General features: G+C 29.9%; 1 protein-coding gene across 1 annotated transcript in view; it reads left to right on the top strand.

The window, feature by feature from the left end:
• Nucleotides 1–531: 531 nt before the first annotated feature.
• Nucleotides 532–14241, top strand: part of LOC111028431 (adhesion G protein-coupled receptor E3-like) — a 149662-nt gene continuing 135952 nt past the window's right edge. Inside the window, exon 1 of the mRNA XM_022307080.1 lies at nt 532–914. Within this exon, the coding sequence (XP_022162772.1) occupies nt 760–914 (155 nt within the window). The 5' untranslated portion in view covers nt 532–759. The remainder of the gene's footprint in view (nt 915–14241) is intronic.

Below are 14241 nucleotides of genomic sequence, written 5' to 3'. Positions count from 1 at the left end.
CGATTTACTCGTCGCCGTGCTATACGTTTACTCTACCAATCTCCTCTATTAACTATGGTTTAAATGAACCACTAAGTCGTTGTATGTCCATTGTCAATTCAGATCTTCTATTTTCTATCTCACATAATTAACCAATTATTTATTTATGATGATATTCTTTCTTTTAACACTATCTCGTGTATATTGTTCTAGATATATATTAATTGTAAATTGGGCTCATGTCCGTATTGCGTTGCTTAAAATAAAATAGTAATAATATGGCACAGAGAACTCGCCCGAAACGTCGTTTATTTTTCTGACGATTTCATTGATCTATAAAGGTTGTGCATTTTGTTTCAGTTTGCTAAAAATCTGAGCACTCTTAATTAAACATATATATATATATATATATATAGAAATAGGCGTAAGTGCAATAATATAAAAGACAATATAATAATAATATAAATAATATGAGTGCGCACAGAGAGCGCGCCGAAACGCCGTCGGCGGCGGCGGTAGCGTTGAAACCCGATGGGTTTAGTCGCACGACGCGGCCACGACGACCGGTCGCGATTCGAACGATATGTCGTCTTGATGCAATAATTATTATTATTTTATTCTCGCGATTTCTTCTCGTCGACAATAATTAACAACAATCATTGCGACTTATTACGATCATTATTCATTAACTATCATTAAAATACCAACGCATGCGCATTACACTTTCCAGAGTTACAATAAACACTCAGCATACACGCGTATTTTAGACGGGTTTCCGAAATGGAGAGCATTTACCCAAGAAGGGTGCCCGTCATGGGCAACCTGACGGGCAACGGATGGACGGTGGCGAGCCAGGAGAGTGTCCTCTCCTTGATCGTCGTCCTCGGTAGCAGCGTGTCCTTGGTCGGACTCATATTCGCATTCATCACGTACAGGTAGGAGTCACGATCTATGTGCACGTCATAATATTAATATCATATTATCGTACACAAACATGATATATATGTAAATATAAGCACTTCCCCTCATCAACCAAACAACCCTGCTCACATCATGACTCCTCTCATCTCGACACATCTTCAGCGGTCCTGGAATGGCGGCAGTACAACACATAATATAATAATTAATAAATAACATTAGTCTTCGTGTCGAATAATATCATAATTTTGAGACCCGTTTTCGATGCACATAGACAAAAATATGGGTAACGCTTTTTAACTTGAAAACCAGTGTCACTTTAATAATAATTACCGTTCAAATATAAAATTATCTAATAAAGCCACTGAGATCGATGTTTTGATAACAGCCATCTACATACTGCGGTCGTGTGCATCGAATAAGACCGTCGTTCAACAAAACGATTTATAAGTTTAAACTGCGATTGAAAGTTGCTCGATCACTAAGTTATTAAAATAAAAAAACTGACTTACTATTTACTAACCGATTTGAATCAATATTTGTGGCCGTATCAACCTTAAACGAGTTAAATACATCATAATATATTATTAATTATTGTTTACTAGTAAATACCCCGAAACTTGACGATAGCTACAAACGATCTCAACTTAACCAATTCAAGTCAATATAGTTTTGATTAAAACTTATCTGCCTCTGTGAAGTCATTCGCCTCGATGTTTAATTCGTCATTATATTTTATACATTATACTTTTCGCACACAAACTGCGAGTGCTACGACTCACTTGCAGCCGCTACTATATATTTTATACTTACAAATATCTTCAAAAATAACATTCCTGAACACATTTTGAAATAATATAATGAGTGTTTAAAATAATCACAACTTGCCTATATTGTATCGTAGTTCTTAAATAAAAATGAAATGAAATTTCCTCTTAGGAATTTTATTTCAGTATTTATTTTAACATTCATTGGTTGCAGACAGACATACTCGTAGATTCGATATATTTTTCTTATATTCATGAAATCATATCTCAAGCATTGGATTTATTTTTCTCAGACATAAATTTGATGATCCCTCACAGCAGTAATTACGCAGTGATTCAAGTCGAAATAGTTTCGATTAATACTCATCTATACCTCGGTGCTTACTTCGTCATTGTATTTTGTCCATTATTCTATCCTATTCGCAAGCAGACTACGACTCTCAATCAAAATATGCTCAAGCTGGGGACATTCGATACGTGTTTTTGTCGATTTAACATTGTATTATTCCTTATTGTAATATTTTATTACAACTGAGAGTACGAATATCATATATTATTAAGATTTTTTCCCCGGACTTCTACCCAACCCAGTAGTCTGTATAATAATAATAATAATGCATTGTACAGTGTGCGTGAAACTCGCGGATATGTGGCGGCGGCGGTGGCTTAACGACTGCCAGACGTTGCGTTTATTGCAACTCCAGACATTATATGATATATATATATATATGTATATATATTATTGTCATAAGACACGTCATTAAGCTTGTTCTGTTTGTGACGTCCACGTGTGCGAGCATTACAATTATTTACGATATGCGCCGATTTAAAAGCAGACAATTTAATCGACCGAACGTCTCGAGAATTATTACTGTTGCACTCAGTCATCGATATCACATAATATACACTGTGCGCGCACATTCGGTTCATTAAATATCGCTTATTTTCCTATCGAGTTCGAATCGCATTAGTTTCGAGTACACGATCTATTGGACACTAAACATCATCATTATTATATACATATTATATTCGCGAGTCGTTAGAACAAAGTACAACAGTAGTAAAATGACCCGAGCGAGCTGCAAACGGAAGCAAACAGAGTCGTGAAAGTTAACGATGAAATAGAGGACAGGACAGTGAGATTGATGATCACTATTGAATTTTCGCATTGATGAAAAAAAAAAAATAGATAATGATATTCTGTGGTGTATTTATAAGTTCGAAAGCGATGATGAAGCGTTCGGCTCGAACAAGAGCTAAACTTCGTGTTACACAGTGTTTAAAATATTATGTCATTAGATTTCATTATTTTGAGTGTTCAAAACGAAACAAATTGCTACAAACGTTTTCCAAGACTTTGAACAACGAGATGATGGTTTGCAATAAGCTTTGTGAAAATATTTCAACGTCGGTCCCCAAATGATAAATACCCAAACGGCTAAACCTAAATGTTACATCAAAATATAAATAAGATATTAGCAAAATTAGTAAGACTCACACATTGTAATAAAATATTGAATACGTATATGACAAAAAATGTAACCAATAATAAATTGAATTATTGATGATAATGAATTATGCACTCAAAAATTATTTTCATCGATCTACAAAATATGTTAGACCTTAAAATAAAATGCCATACAAAATCATAAGTCGACATTCTGTATAGGTTTTTCACATTTTTTAGGTAATTTCAGCAATTTTCTCTAAAAGAACTCAATTCAGTATCTAATAAATATATTATGTCAAATACTATATTTCACACTAATAAATAACTTTAAAAATAACATTTCTACAAAACTCAATCATTTTGAAATAACGGGTATTCAAAATAATCACAACGTACCTGTTATTCAGTGACGTATTATCGTAGTGGGGGGGGGGCTGATATATCATTCACCCCAGAGTTCTCCAGAGTTCTTTATTTATAGATTTTTTGAATCTTACTTATTATGCAAGTAAATGTATATTATTATAAATGTTGCCACAGCTTGACCTAATACTGACTGGATGACATATTAACTTAATACAATTTAAACGAAAAACTTATTTTGTAATTAGAATTCGTTTTTATATTTATCATACTTCAGCTTGCCCTAATAAAATTGTCTAGTTTTGCCTTCATATGTTGTTATAGTTTTAAGTAAAACCTTGGCCTATGAAAGTGAGCTTTACGGAAATTTAAGATAACAAGTGGAGGAGCCAAATAGACAAATATCCAGTGGAGATCTACAGCCATCTCTCCCGATGTGCAAAGTAGTTTAGGTCGTATCAACCCCAAGAAAAAAATTCTAGATACACCACTGCCATTATAACATAGCTTTGTCGATCTGCTATGAATCTGAGTGAAAACGAATTAAAATATTATTATTTTTAAACTATTATATTATATCACTAAAAATGTAATTTTAAAAAATTAAATTACATTTTTACTGGGGAATTTCACTCAAACATATATGCATACATTATGATAACATTCATTTAAACTGATGTAGATTCAAAATATTTTTCTAATATTCTCAGCGCTTCAATTTAAAAATAAAAATAAATAATGTCTTGAACGTTGGATTTATTTTACTTTAACAATAAATTTGACGACCTCTCAGAAACTACGGTAAAAACGAGGAATAGGAATAATAGTCAAGCACCGAACCGTTGTTGAAAGTGTACTGAAGCAGACGAGGGACTGTCTTACCTGCCGACCGTCCGTACAGGTAATATTATATACGTATATAATACTGTAAGATACACATAATATGAGATAGTAAGGTCCAGACGGATGGTCGACATAATATTATTATATATAGGTGTATTAATATTGCACACGGAAAAACAATAGTATAATAAGAAAACGAATTCCCTGCATGTCTCGCGCAGTTATAAATCGTCTTGAGAAACAGAAGTAGGTACATACATACCTACGTTTCAGAATCGATGGAGCAACAATATTTAAAATGGCGATCTGACATGAACACAACGAAATTGAATCGATTTATTATTGCTCCGGCAATTATAGGTAGTTTGGCTGTATTATAATCTTTGTGTAGGTATAATACAAATCTGAAAAACTTTTATCGCCGACCAGAAGCCACCATTACATGGGTAGGTGTCTAAAAAAAATAATTGCAAACTGTACTTACTTCGACATTTTATTTTTCATTATTATTTTGTCAACGCCATTTGATGATTAAGAAATGTTGTTGGAGGACGTACAGCTCAGATTATTGAACAAGACCTGATGGTGCACTTCTGCATTTACTGATAACTCGAACCTACCTCAACGCATTAGGATCACATAATATGAAGAATAAATTATTGTACCATACCATCACCATAACTATTGTATCCAACAATAAGAGTTATGACAATGGTTAGACACTTGGCGCGAGTGCTAAAATATGTCAGTGATGCATAGTTGACAATCAATCATTAATAATGAAAACGGTTTTTTTTTCTATTAGTGGCGATACTGATTTGAAATAGGTTTTGATTTGTTAACATTTTTGAAAAATCGCTGGCCGGAATAGTAGGTACACCATGTATGGTTTTATACAATCTGTGGCTGTATAGTAAAGGTATCTGGTTAGAATAATTTATCGAAACATATTACATCAAATAGCAGAACGTAAAATAAACATTTCATCAGGGAATTCGAAGTGTTTACTGAATTAAAATATTCACGTTAAGCATATTCGAAATTCGTGTGTCGATATAACAGATTAAATGTGAAATGAAACGTTTAAAGCATACGTAATTGTTGTAGAATGCTTTTTTTTTTATTTATTTTTTATTTAGAACAAACGAATATTATACATACAATGTGTAATATGGTGTGGGGAGGGGGGAAGTGTTAAAGTATACAGGACTGAATGGGAGAGGTGGGAGTGGTCCAATGATCCTAATTCACTAGAATAATAAAAAATATATTTATGGGATTCACATTACACGCTGAGTCGATCGAAAAATGTATAAATCTATCTGACCACAATAAAACCGAACGGGCCAATATTACATATTTTATGCAATCATGATGGGAACCATATATTACATTCGAGGGACTGTTAAATGTAACTTTTTAACGATTCTATGAAATTTAGTACTGAATTTTTTTAATAATTTTAATATAATTATTGTAAAAATTATTTTGAATGTATCAATGTGATATATTCGTCACGGAAAACAAATTATACTTTTTTACCAATTTAGGTTACTATTATAAAACGTATACATTATAATAAAATATTTGTAAATATATATATACATAATATTATACATCCCAAAAATTGATTATTTATGTATACAATAAAAAAACGTATTTTCCCTTTAACGTATTATCCTTACACAGAGTTGTGTATAATATGAATGTTATTGAAATATTCAATATATTTTATTTTTGTGTATATATTATTTTTTACTTTTGAATTGCCCACATAAATGTATTTTTTCGTCCATAATACTTCAACGCTATTCTACGTAGGTATATTATATTCTTTGTGAATTTTATAATTAAATTGGCTTTTAATTTAATTACAAATACGGATGAAGGTTTTTGTATATACTACAGTGTATATAATATTATGTATTATTTGTTTGCACAAAAGTCACATTTTGGACAATAATTTGTTAATTATAATTATTTGTAAAACATTTGAAGTGTAGAATTGATAAGTGGGCGAATTCACAAGGAATTAAAATATTTTTTAACACTCAAAACCTTTAAATACATTTCGTATAGTTAGCATCGAACAACCTTTTTGAAAATTATTAATCTGCATTATGATTTTATAAAAGTATTAATAATTATTAAAAATATTGATTTAACTTGAAAAAGGAATTATCAGGTGATTATACATATGCATGTACGTTGTACATTTTGTACATTTTTTATTTTATTTTTTCTATAAATTTACTTGAAAGTGGCTGATAGAAGACGTAAAAAGAGGATTTTCTAAATTTTAACAAAACACTCTTGGAAAATTAACATTTACGCAATTAAGTCGATTAGCTAAGACACATAAATATAAATTATACGATATAAAAATCAACAACATACAAATACTGGAACACCAAACTATATGAAAAAAACTTTAATATAAAAATAATGAAAATATTATAGTTATTATGATTTCTTTAAGTACTAGTCAAGTGTTAATAAAAATAATATTTAGTCGCTTCTAAAGTCGACTTCTGATTATATTACTTTTTTTATTAACTTAACAAAAAGTTACATGCTACATCATTTTTCCAATTTCAAGTTAGGTACTTAATACTTACGTTTTCCGTAACGTAGAAAATAACAAATCGTTTATATACAATGTAAAACATTCTCAACGACCTCTCAACGTTTACAACTATTGTTTGGTTCAACTGACTTTGAAGTAATTTGACAATAACTGTCATACCTTTAAGATAAATTTTTCTTTTGTAAAAAGTTGTATTTTAATAAACATTAATATAACCATCTGAAGTGTTTCATTTGTTATTTTTAATAGGGATTTAATAATGCCAGCCAATTATTATATAATTATAATTATAAACAATTATTTAAATCACAGGGTTATGCAGTTTGTTAAATTATTCAATATATAAATATAATGATATAAAATTATATTAATTTGAAAATGAGTAAATATAATTTTTATTAATATTATGGAAAAAAATGTAACCTAGCTAACATTTGCAAACATTATTTTTTAAGCTAAACTATCTAGTGTCCCCCGTTTTTATTGACTTTTTATGCTCTGCGAGAATTTAAAAAATGTTCATAAGTGTTACAACAATATAGCATGCTTTTACTATTCATAAACTTTTTTGTACATTGTCTTATTTTCAAAAACTTTTTATACACTTTCTAAAACGCTCAGAATCCCTTAATTTGGTACCTGTTTACGCTTAGAGGCACTTTGAGCATGTATAAACTCAAATAGTTTGGCCAGATAGTAAAAAGCACATTTTTAGTCATAATGTCATAATTATTCTTAATTTAGGATGTACTCATATAGGTTTATCGTATATAGTAAATAAATTATTAATGTGATCATAATAGTTTATTGAGAATTATAACGATACAGTAATTACTAATTAGTATTATTTTCTTGAAAACATAATAATACATTAGAAGCAGTTCTATTCGAAACAATAGAGTGCAATATCATCAAACACCACAGGCTTCACTCTCCCCAAAGTTTAGTGAAATTTCTTCGTGGTCAACTTTAAATCACTACGATAAGACACACAAAGACCAATTAATGTAATCATGTAACACTTCAACATTTAAATAACTCTGCGCAGTGGTCATACCCATACGTCATATTTGTTTATGACCAAGTTTAATTCCAAGTATTTTTGATTTCGAGTAATTGCGTTTAAAAAATAATAACGATTTGAATGCGTCTAAAGCGTACTCTATTTACGGAAATAAAAATTAAAACTAAAAACTCAAATTCGCTACACAATAGTCGAAATATTTTTAACGAATTATTTTTTTTTTTTTTGTTTGTTTGTTTCGAGTCGGAAATAATTTACAAACAATATCGCCTTTGTTCCATACATTTTTGTTTTACCATTTATGCAGAATGACGTATATAATGGTGGTTTCCAGATTTATAACTGACCGAGGACGCGATTGGAATTACAATGTGTGAGAGTGTGTGTGTGTGACAGAGAGAGATCGTTTGTATTTCGTATGTCCTTTTTAATCCGTTAACACTATATATACTCTCCCTCTATATATATATACAATATACATACAGAAAAAAATTAAAAAAGTTTCATGCAGCGTCTCTGTATATTGATTGAACAATGGACAAAGAATGCAGTTTAAATCGTTCATTTTTGGAATTTCCCCGGAGTATGTCGAGAAAAGAAATCCAAAAATCCAGAAAACAGCGAGACGACATGGTAAAGAAATGTAAGTCAGCTGCAACAGTTTGCAACGATATCTCCCCGTCCAGTAAGAACTAAATGTCGAATCATATGAAATTCTTCACATTTAATAGTATTCGCATCAATTCTTCTATTATAATTTATTATTCGATAATACAAGACTTATGATCTTTTTTTTTTTTTTGATCGAAAAAGACACAAATACATACATTATTATTGAAAATAAAATTTTCGATTATCTATATCTCCTGCAAGCTAAGCTTATGTTGGAGGTTGAGAGTTATTTTATTTATGATACAATTATTAGAATTATAATATTTAAAAGATACAGAGTTTAGGTTCTAAGTACGTATAAAGCTAAATAAACAAATTAAGTTTAGAAATATTATTAAGAAATTGTACATGATAAAAAGAGAAATATAAAATAAACATATTATTAGTCTAAGATACATTTGTTTGTGTTCTCTTAAATTTATTTATTTCTTTTCTATACTCCTCCTGAGGAATTACATGACGTTTTCTGGCTGACAGTATTGTACGATTATTTCAAACAGTTCGTTGGTATATTATGTTTTTCTCGTTCATTTTCATTCGATCTACATTTCAGCGTCAGATGTTCTACAGTAAGGGTAACCCCACATGGCGCATTCCGTAGGTGGTTGGTTTTCTTAAGATGTCCATGTGTGGGTGGATGTAGCAGATTCTCAGTCGGTTTATTATTGTTTCTGTATTTCTCGAGGCTCTACATTTTTGCCCTTGGTTTATACTATCATGAAATATGAAAAAAAACCGCAGATATCTATTATAAATATAATATTATTATACTAATCGGCTAATCGATGACTAGACTACTCAATGACTCCTAGCGGCCATTTGCAGGTAGGGAAATGTTCACAAATATTCATCATCAAATATTTCTCTTCGTGTCAATTTATATCAGCAAGATAACCTATATTCACCATCAAATATATCAACTACCATATTAGGTATCACATACAAGTTCTAAAATATAATTACTAATTGACAGAATCCAGTATCAATATTAAATCTTACAATTCAAATGTAAATTTGAATGACAAATTACACTTGCTTTCGATCAATCCGTACAACGATTTACATTAATAAACCATGCACATAACATTAAATGTGTCTAATAAACAAATTAATAACAAATAATCAACAAAACCAAAGTATTAAAACGATGTAGTCATTTAGGCAATACATTATTTATACCTATCTAAGCTTTTATTGTATTGTTTTTTTCGTCAGTCAATAGTCGGTATTCAGTAATAATTTAATTTAAAATGTTTGTTCATTACTTATCACTTGAATCGATAACATCAGTTCTTTGTAAACATTGCCTTAACTTCATAATTTGCTAACTAACTTCATAATTGAGTGTACAATAATATGTGGAGTCTGTTATCTAGTAAAATATAGATATCAGTGTGAAAAACACATAATGAGAGTTGTATGTTCACTTTTATCATCACTTAATTTTTTTTTTTTTGTAAAAAATACATAATATTATTATAGACGATGCCAATGCAATAATTACAACAAGCACGTCTGATTGAAATCAATTGGCTTGGACATTCGCTTGCAATAATCCTCACTAAGGGTTGACTGTTCTCTATTCACATTTGATAATAATATGTCAACATATTTACATATATCTCAAAATACAACTATAACTCGGAGTGATAAAAATAATATGAAATCCGATCATGATAATTTACTCTTGTGTCGGAACTTGGACAAACAGGTATCTGATTATTTTTGTGACACACAAAACGATTGTTATTTTGAATTTGTTTGTTGATCGTATAATAGTCGATATTTTATATTGAGTCGCTATAAATAAATTGTCTGATCTCTTCAAAGAAATAATAATCGCTAAAGTTATGCATAGAATTTCATAAATTATTTTATTGGTAGGTACCCTAATAATTTTATATTATGTTTACACAACTAAGGGTATAAGTTAAGTAAAGCAGAAATTTAATATGCCCTATTTAAGCAATATTGAGTCTCTCAAAGAAATATGTAATATTGTTGGTTTTCTTTGAACCTTCAAAATTGTCGGTACTGTTTATCTACATTAAAAAAAAATTGAGCTGAAATAGGTCATTACTAATGACTCATTAGTATAATAATTATAGAACAATAGGTATTTTTATACATCGGATATTAATGTTTTATATGAAAATTAATATTATAAAAATATATTTTAATGTCAAAAATCAAAAATGTATCGGTAGTGTACGACCACCTACCCCTAAAACCAACCTTAGATATAGGAAATGCAGAGCCTGGTTTACTGATTTTGGGGCCGGGGGCTTTTTTAATTTCCCCAAGGTGGTCTTATGACAAGAATATAAAAATAATACAAACAGTACCATCGTGTTTTGTAATATGACCAATCACTAATACCAATACGTTTTAACGCCTATAAGTTATCACTTTCAAGTTTTTTTTTATTATTATTATTATTATTTTATTCGATACAAAAATGTTGTCCTCAAACAGCATTGGTCTGTTAAATATAAAAAATCAATTGAATCGAAATGAGGCCTCCCTCTCATAAATGGAAGCTAGGGGACTAGACACCAAGGAACTCGCCTAAATTGGGACCTTCTGAGGAAGTCTGATACTGCGTGTGAAATCGAAAGTTATTCGTTTAAAAATTATTGCTTCATTCGAGTACCTATTTCGTTTCCGTCGTGATCTTGTTTACTTATAATTAATGATTATAATATTACCGATGGATCCGTTGAAATAATATTCAACCGCGATTTTCGCTCGATAGTGACAGACCAAGACCATTGTGGTCGGCACTCCAATCTGGACATTGTGTGCCATTCTATACATTAAATCTCATTAGACTAGTCGTTTGAACTGCGCAGTGTAACATCGCGTTCACGCACACATAAACACTGAGACTGTTTATTTTAGCTACGGTTATTGGAGAATGCAGGGTTTTGAGCACAAAGTACCCTACGGAGAAAGGTTACTTTTAATGACACTAAATGTCTCGAGTAATTATTGTGTTGTTACTCGTGGGCTGTAGTCAATAACTGTCTGATTTAGAATCATTCACAATGGCAAAAAATCATAAACTCAAATATTCCGAAAACGATTAGATGTTTTTTTTTTTTTCATACGGTCTCTCCTTCTGATGTATTATAGATATTGATAGTACCTATGTGACATTTTATTAAAGTATGTTTGTGCTAAAATTATAATCTTTTATATTTGTGTCGATTTTATATTACATTATAATACTTAATAGTATATAACTTAAATTTAAACGTTTTGCTTGAAATAATAAATATTACAATCTAAATATATCCATCCAGTATGTGGACCTTATTACTATGCATCGCTGTATTCTTCAGAGAGATTGATTGTTTGTATGTAAACGGATACAATAATTTATTAAAATATCAGTTTTGTATACAAAAAGAGTTAATGCAAATGAATGAAATCAAAACATCAATCACAAAATAAATTAGTTCAATAATTTTAACATAAATCGTACTTAAATATTATAATTAGGTACTTGATGAATTAATTGTTTTAGTATTTCAGGTTCTAAGAGGAGATATATAACTTAAAAATCTAATATATTATAATATTTATAAATTGGCATTTGTTAAAAGAACTTAATAGTCACATACTTGAACAAAACAATATTTATTTTCTTATGTAAAAACTAAAAACGTAGTCTTGTACCTATGAAAGAATCCCTTGGTTATCATTTTAGTTTTAAGTAAAATTATTTTTAAATATTCATATGATAAAGGGTATGTTTAACGGTACTATGCATATACTATACCGTATTACAATATTATCGAGTTTTTTTTATCGAAAGGACCTGTGAACGTTTTTTGTTAGGCACTCGCGGGAGAAGCAAAAAATGTTTTTTTAAATGTCTATATTTACTTTTTATTTGTTTGATATCATATACCTAGTGCATAAAATAATATAACCATTTTACATATTTACATATTTATATTATAAAATATTAGTGGAACTATAGAATTAAATAAATATTACGATCTACGTAACTCAGTTTTTAATTGTTTACAGAAAAATGAAAACATTTTTTAATTCTGCTATGTATTCAAAATAATATGACGAAGGGTCTAGAAATAAAAAATACAAAAGAGCCAAACAGTTTTTTTTATTTCTCTTGAAAAGTTGTTAAAAAGGTATACATAATAAGAATGGTATAGATACTTTTTACCGAATGCCCGTGTACAGACTATGAAAAACATTTATGTTAAACGACTAGAATTTCAAATGCAAACAAATGTAAACCGAGAAGGCGAGAAAAATATCACAATAATAATAATTATGAAAACGTATACAGTTATGACATACCTACGTAGATATTATACGTATTATATAGAACACACGTTACTCGAGCTTTCGCGTATTTGACGTGTATATTTTATTTATTTTTTTAAAATTGTTTTTCATACACCCTGGCATGAATTCACTACGACGTCGTATTATGTATCGGTGCTACACATATATATTATGCTCGTCATATAACACAAAATATAATACACTTAAACACTGCAGTGACTTTGGGCACATATCGGTAACGGTGACAGTACATACATATCCAATAGATCACTCAAATCAGCGTCGCCCTATGAAATAAATATTCTGATATCCACTCAAGGTCCTAATATGGTCTGGCGAACGGGTAAAGCAAAAAAAAAAAATATTACGTATCTCGTACCCGAGCGGAGTCACGCAGAGCATATTTTATTGTACAGAGCGATTCACCAAGCGCGATCAACCTATTTTTCTTTTTAAATAATGTAGTAAATCAAAATCTGATTTCCGGGACTTTTAAATACACTTAATTTACATATTAACACATTTTTGGAATTTGTTTAACTACTGGACTAGTAGCCGGTGGAGATAGAAACTCTCCGGTAGGAAATTTTGTTTTTCAAATTACAACCCATTTTTTATTGCACGGTAAACTATTTAGCGGATAAAATTTCTTAACATTTTTAAAAATCAAAATTCAGACTAGTAGTTTTTAAGGTATTTAACATTGTGTACTAAGAACGTAGGTATCATTTACGATAATAGATTTAGGAGAAATGGGGACTATGGTTATTTGAAAATTTTAGTAATTTGTGTAAATCTATCAATATAAATAATTTATAAAAATGGTTCCAAGTAAACATGATTAATACTAAATCCAATATTACATATATTTTATATTTTTGTAAAGACATTATTAAGAACTATAATTGTCCTTAATGTTATGAACAATTTAATAGCTAAAGAACTACGCTCGTTTGAATTTTGAATCAGGTACATACAAATTTTCAAAAAAATAATCGACTTAATAATTTACAGAATGATTGGTTCTCGTTTGAAAAACACTTATTACTTATATGTATCGCCTCAAAACACTACCTAAATAGTACAAGGAAATGTCAACAATTCCAAAATTACGGTCTTCAAGGAGGTACCTATAATAAAAAATTTTAAAAATCAGAATTTCAACAACTTCATTAGGTATAGAATGAAAAAAATGGGGGTGAACATATTTTGCTGGGTGGATCGTCCTGAATACATCCGGAAAAAAATATATACATGTACCTACCTATGTATAGTTAATACTGTTATGTTGCTCGGTATACCGTTAACTACCTATATA

This window comes from Myzus persicae, unplaced genomic scaffold (assembly GCF_001856785.1).
Source record: "Myzus persicae strain clone G006 unplaced genomic scaffold, MPER_G0061.0, whole genome shotgun sequence".
NCBI classification, from domain to species: domain Eukaryota; kingdom Metazoa; phylum Arthropoda; class Insecta; order Hemiptera; family Aphididae; genus Myzus; species Myzus persicae.
Note: the sequence above shows the minus strand (reverse complement) of the source record. Positions and strands in the feature narration are given on the sequence as shown.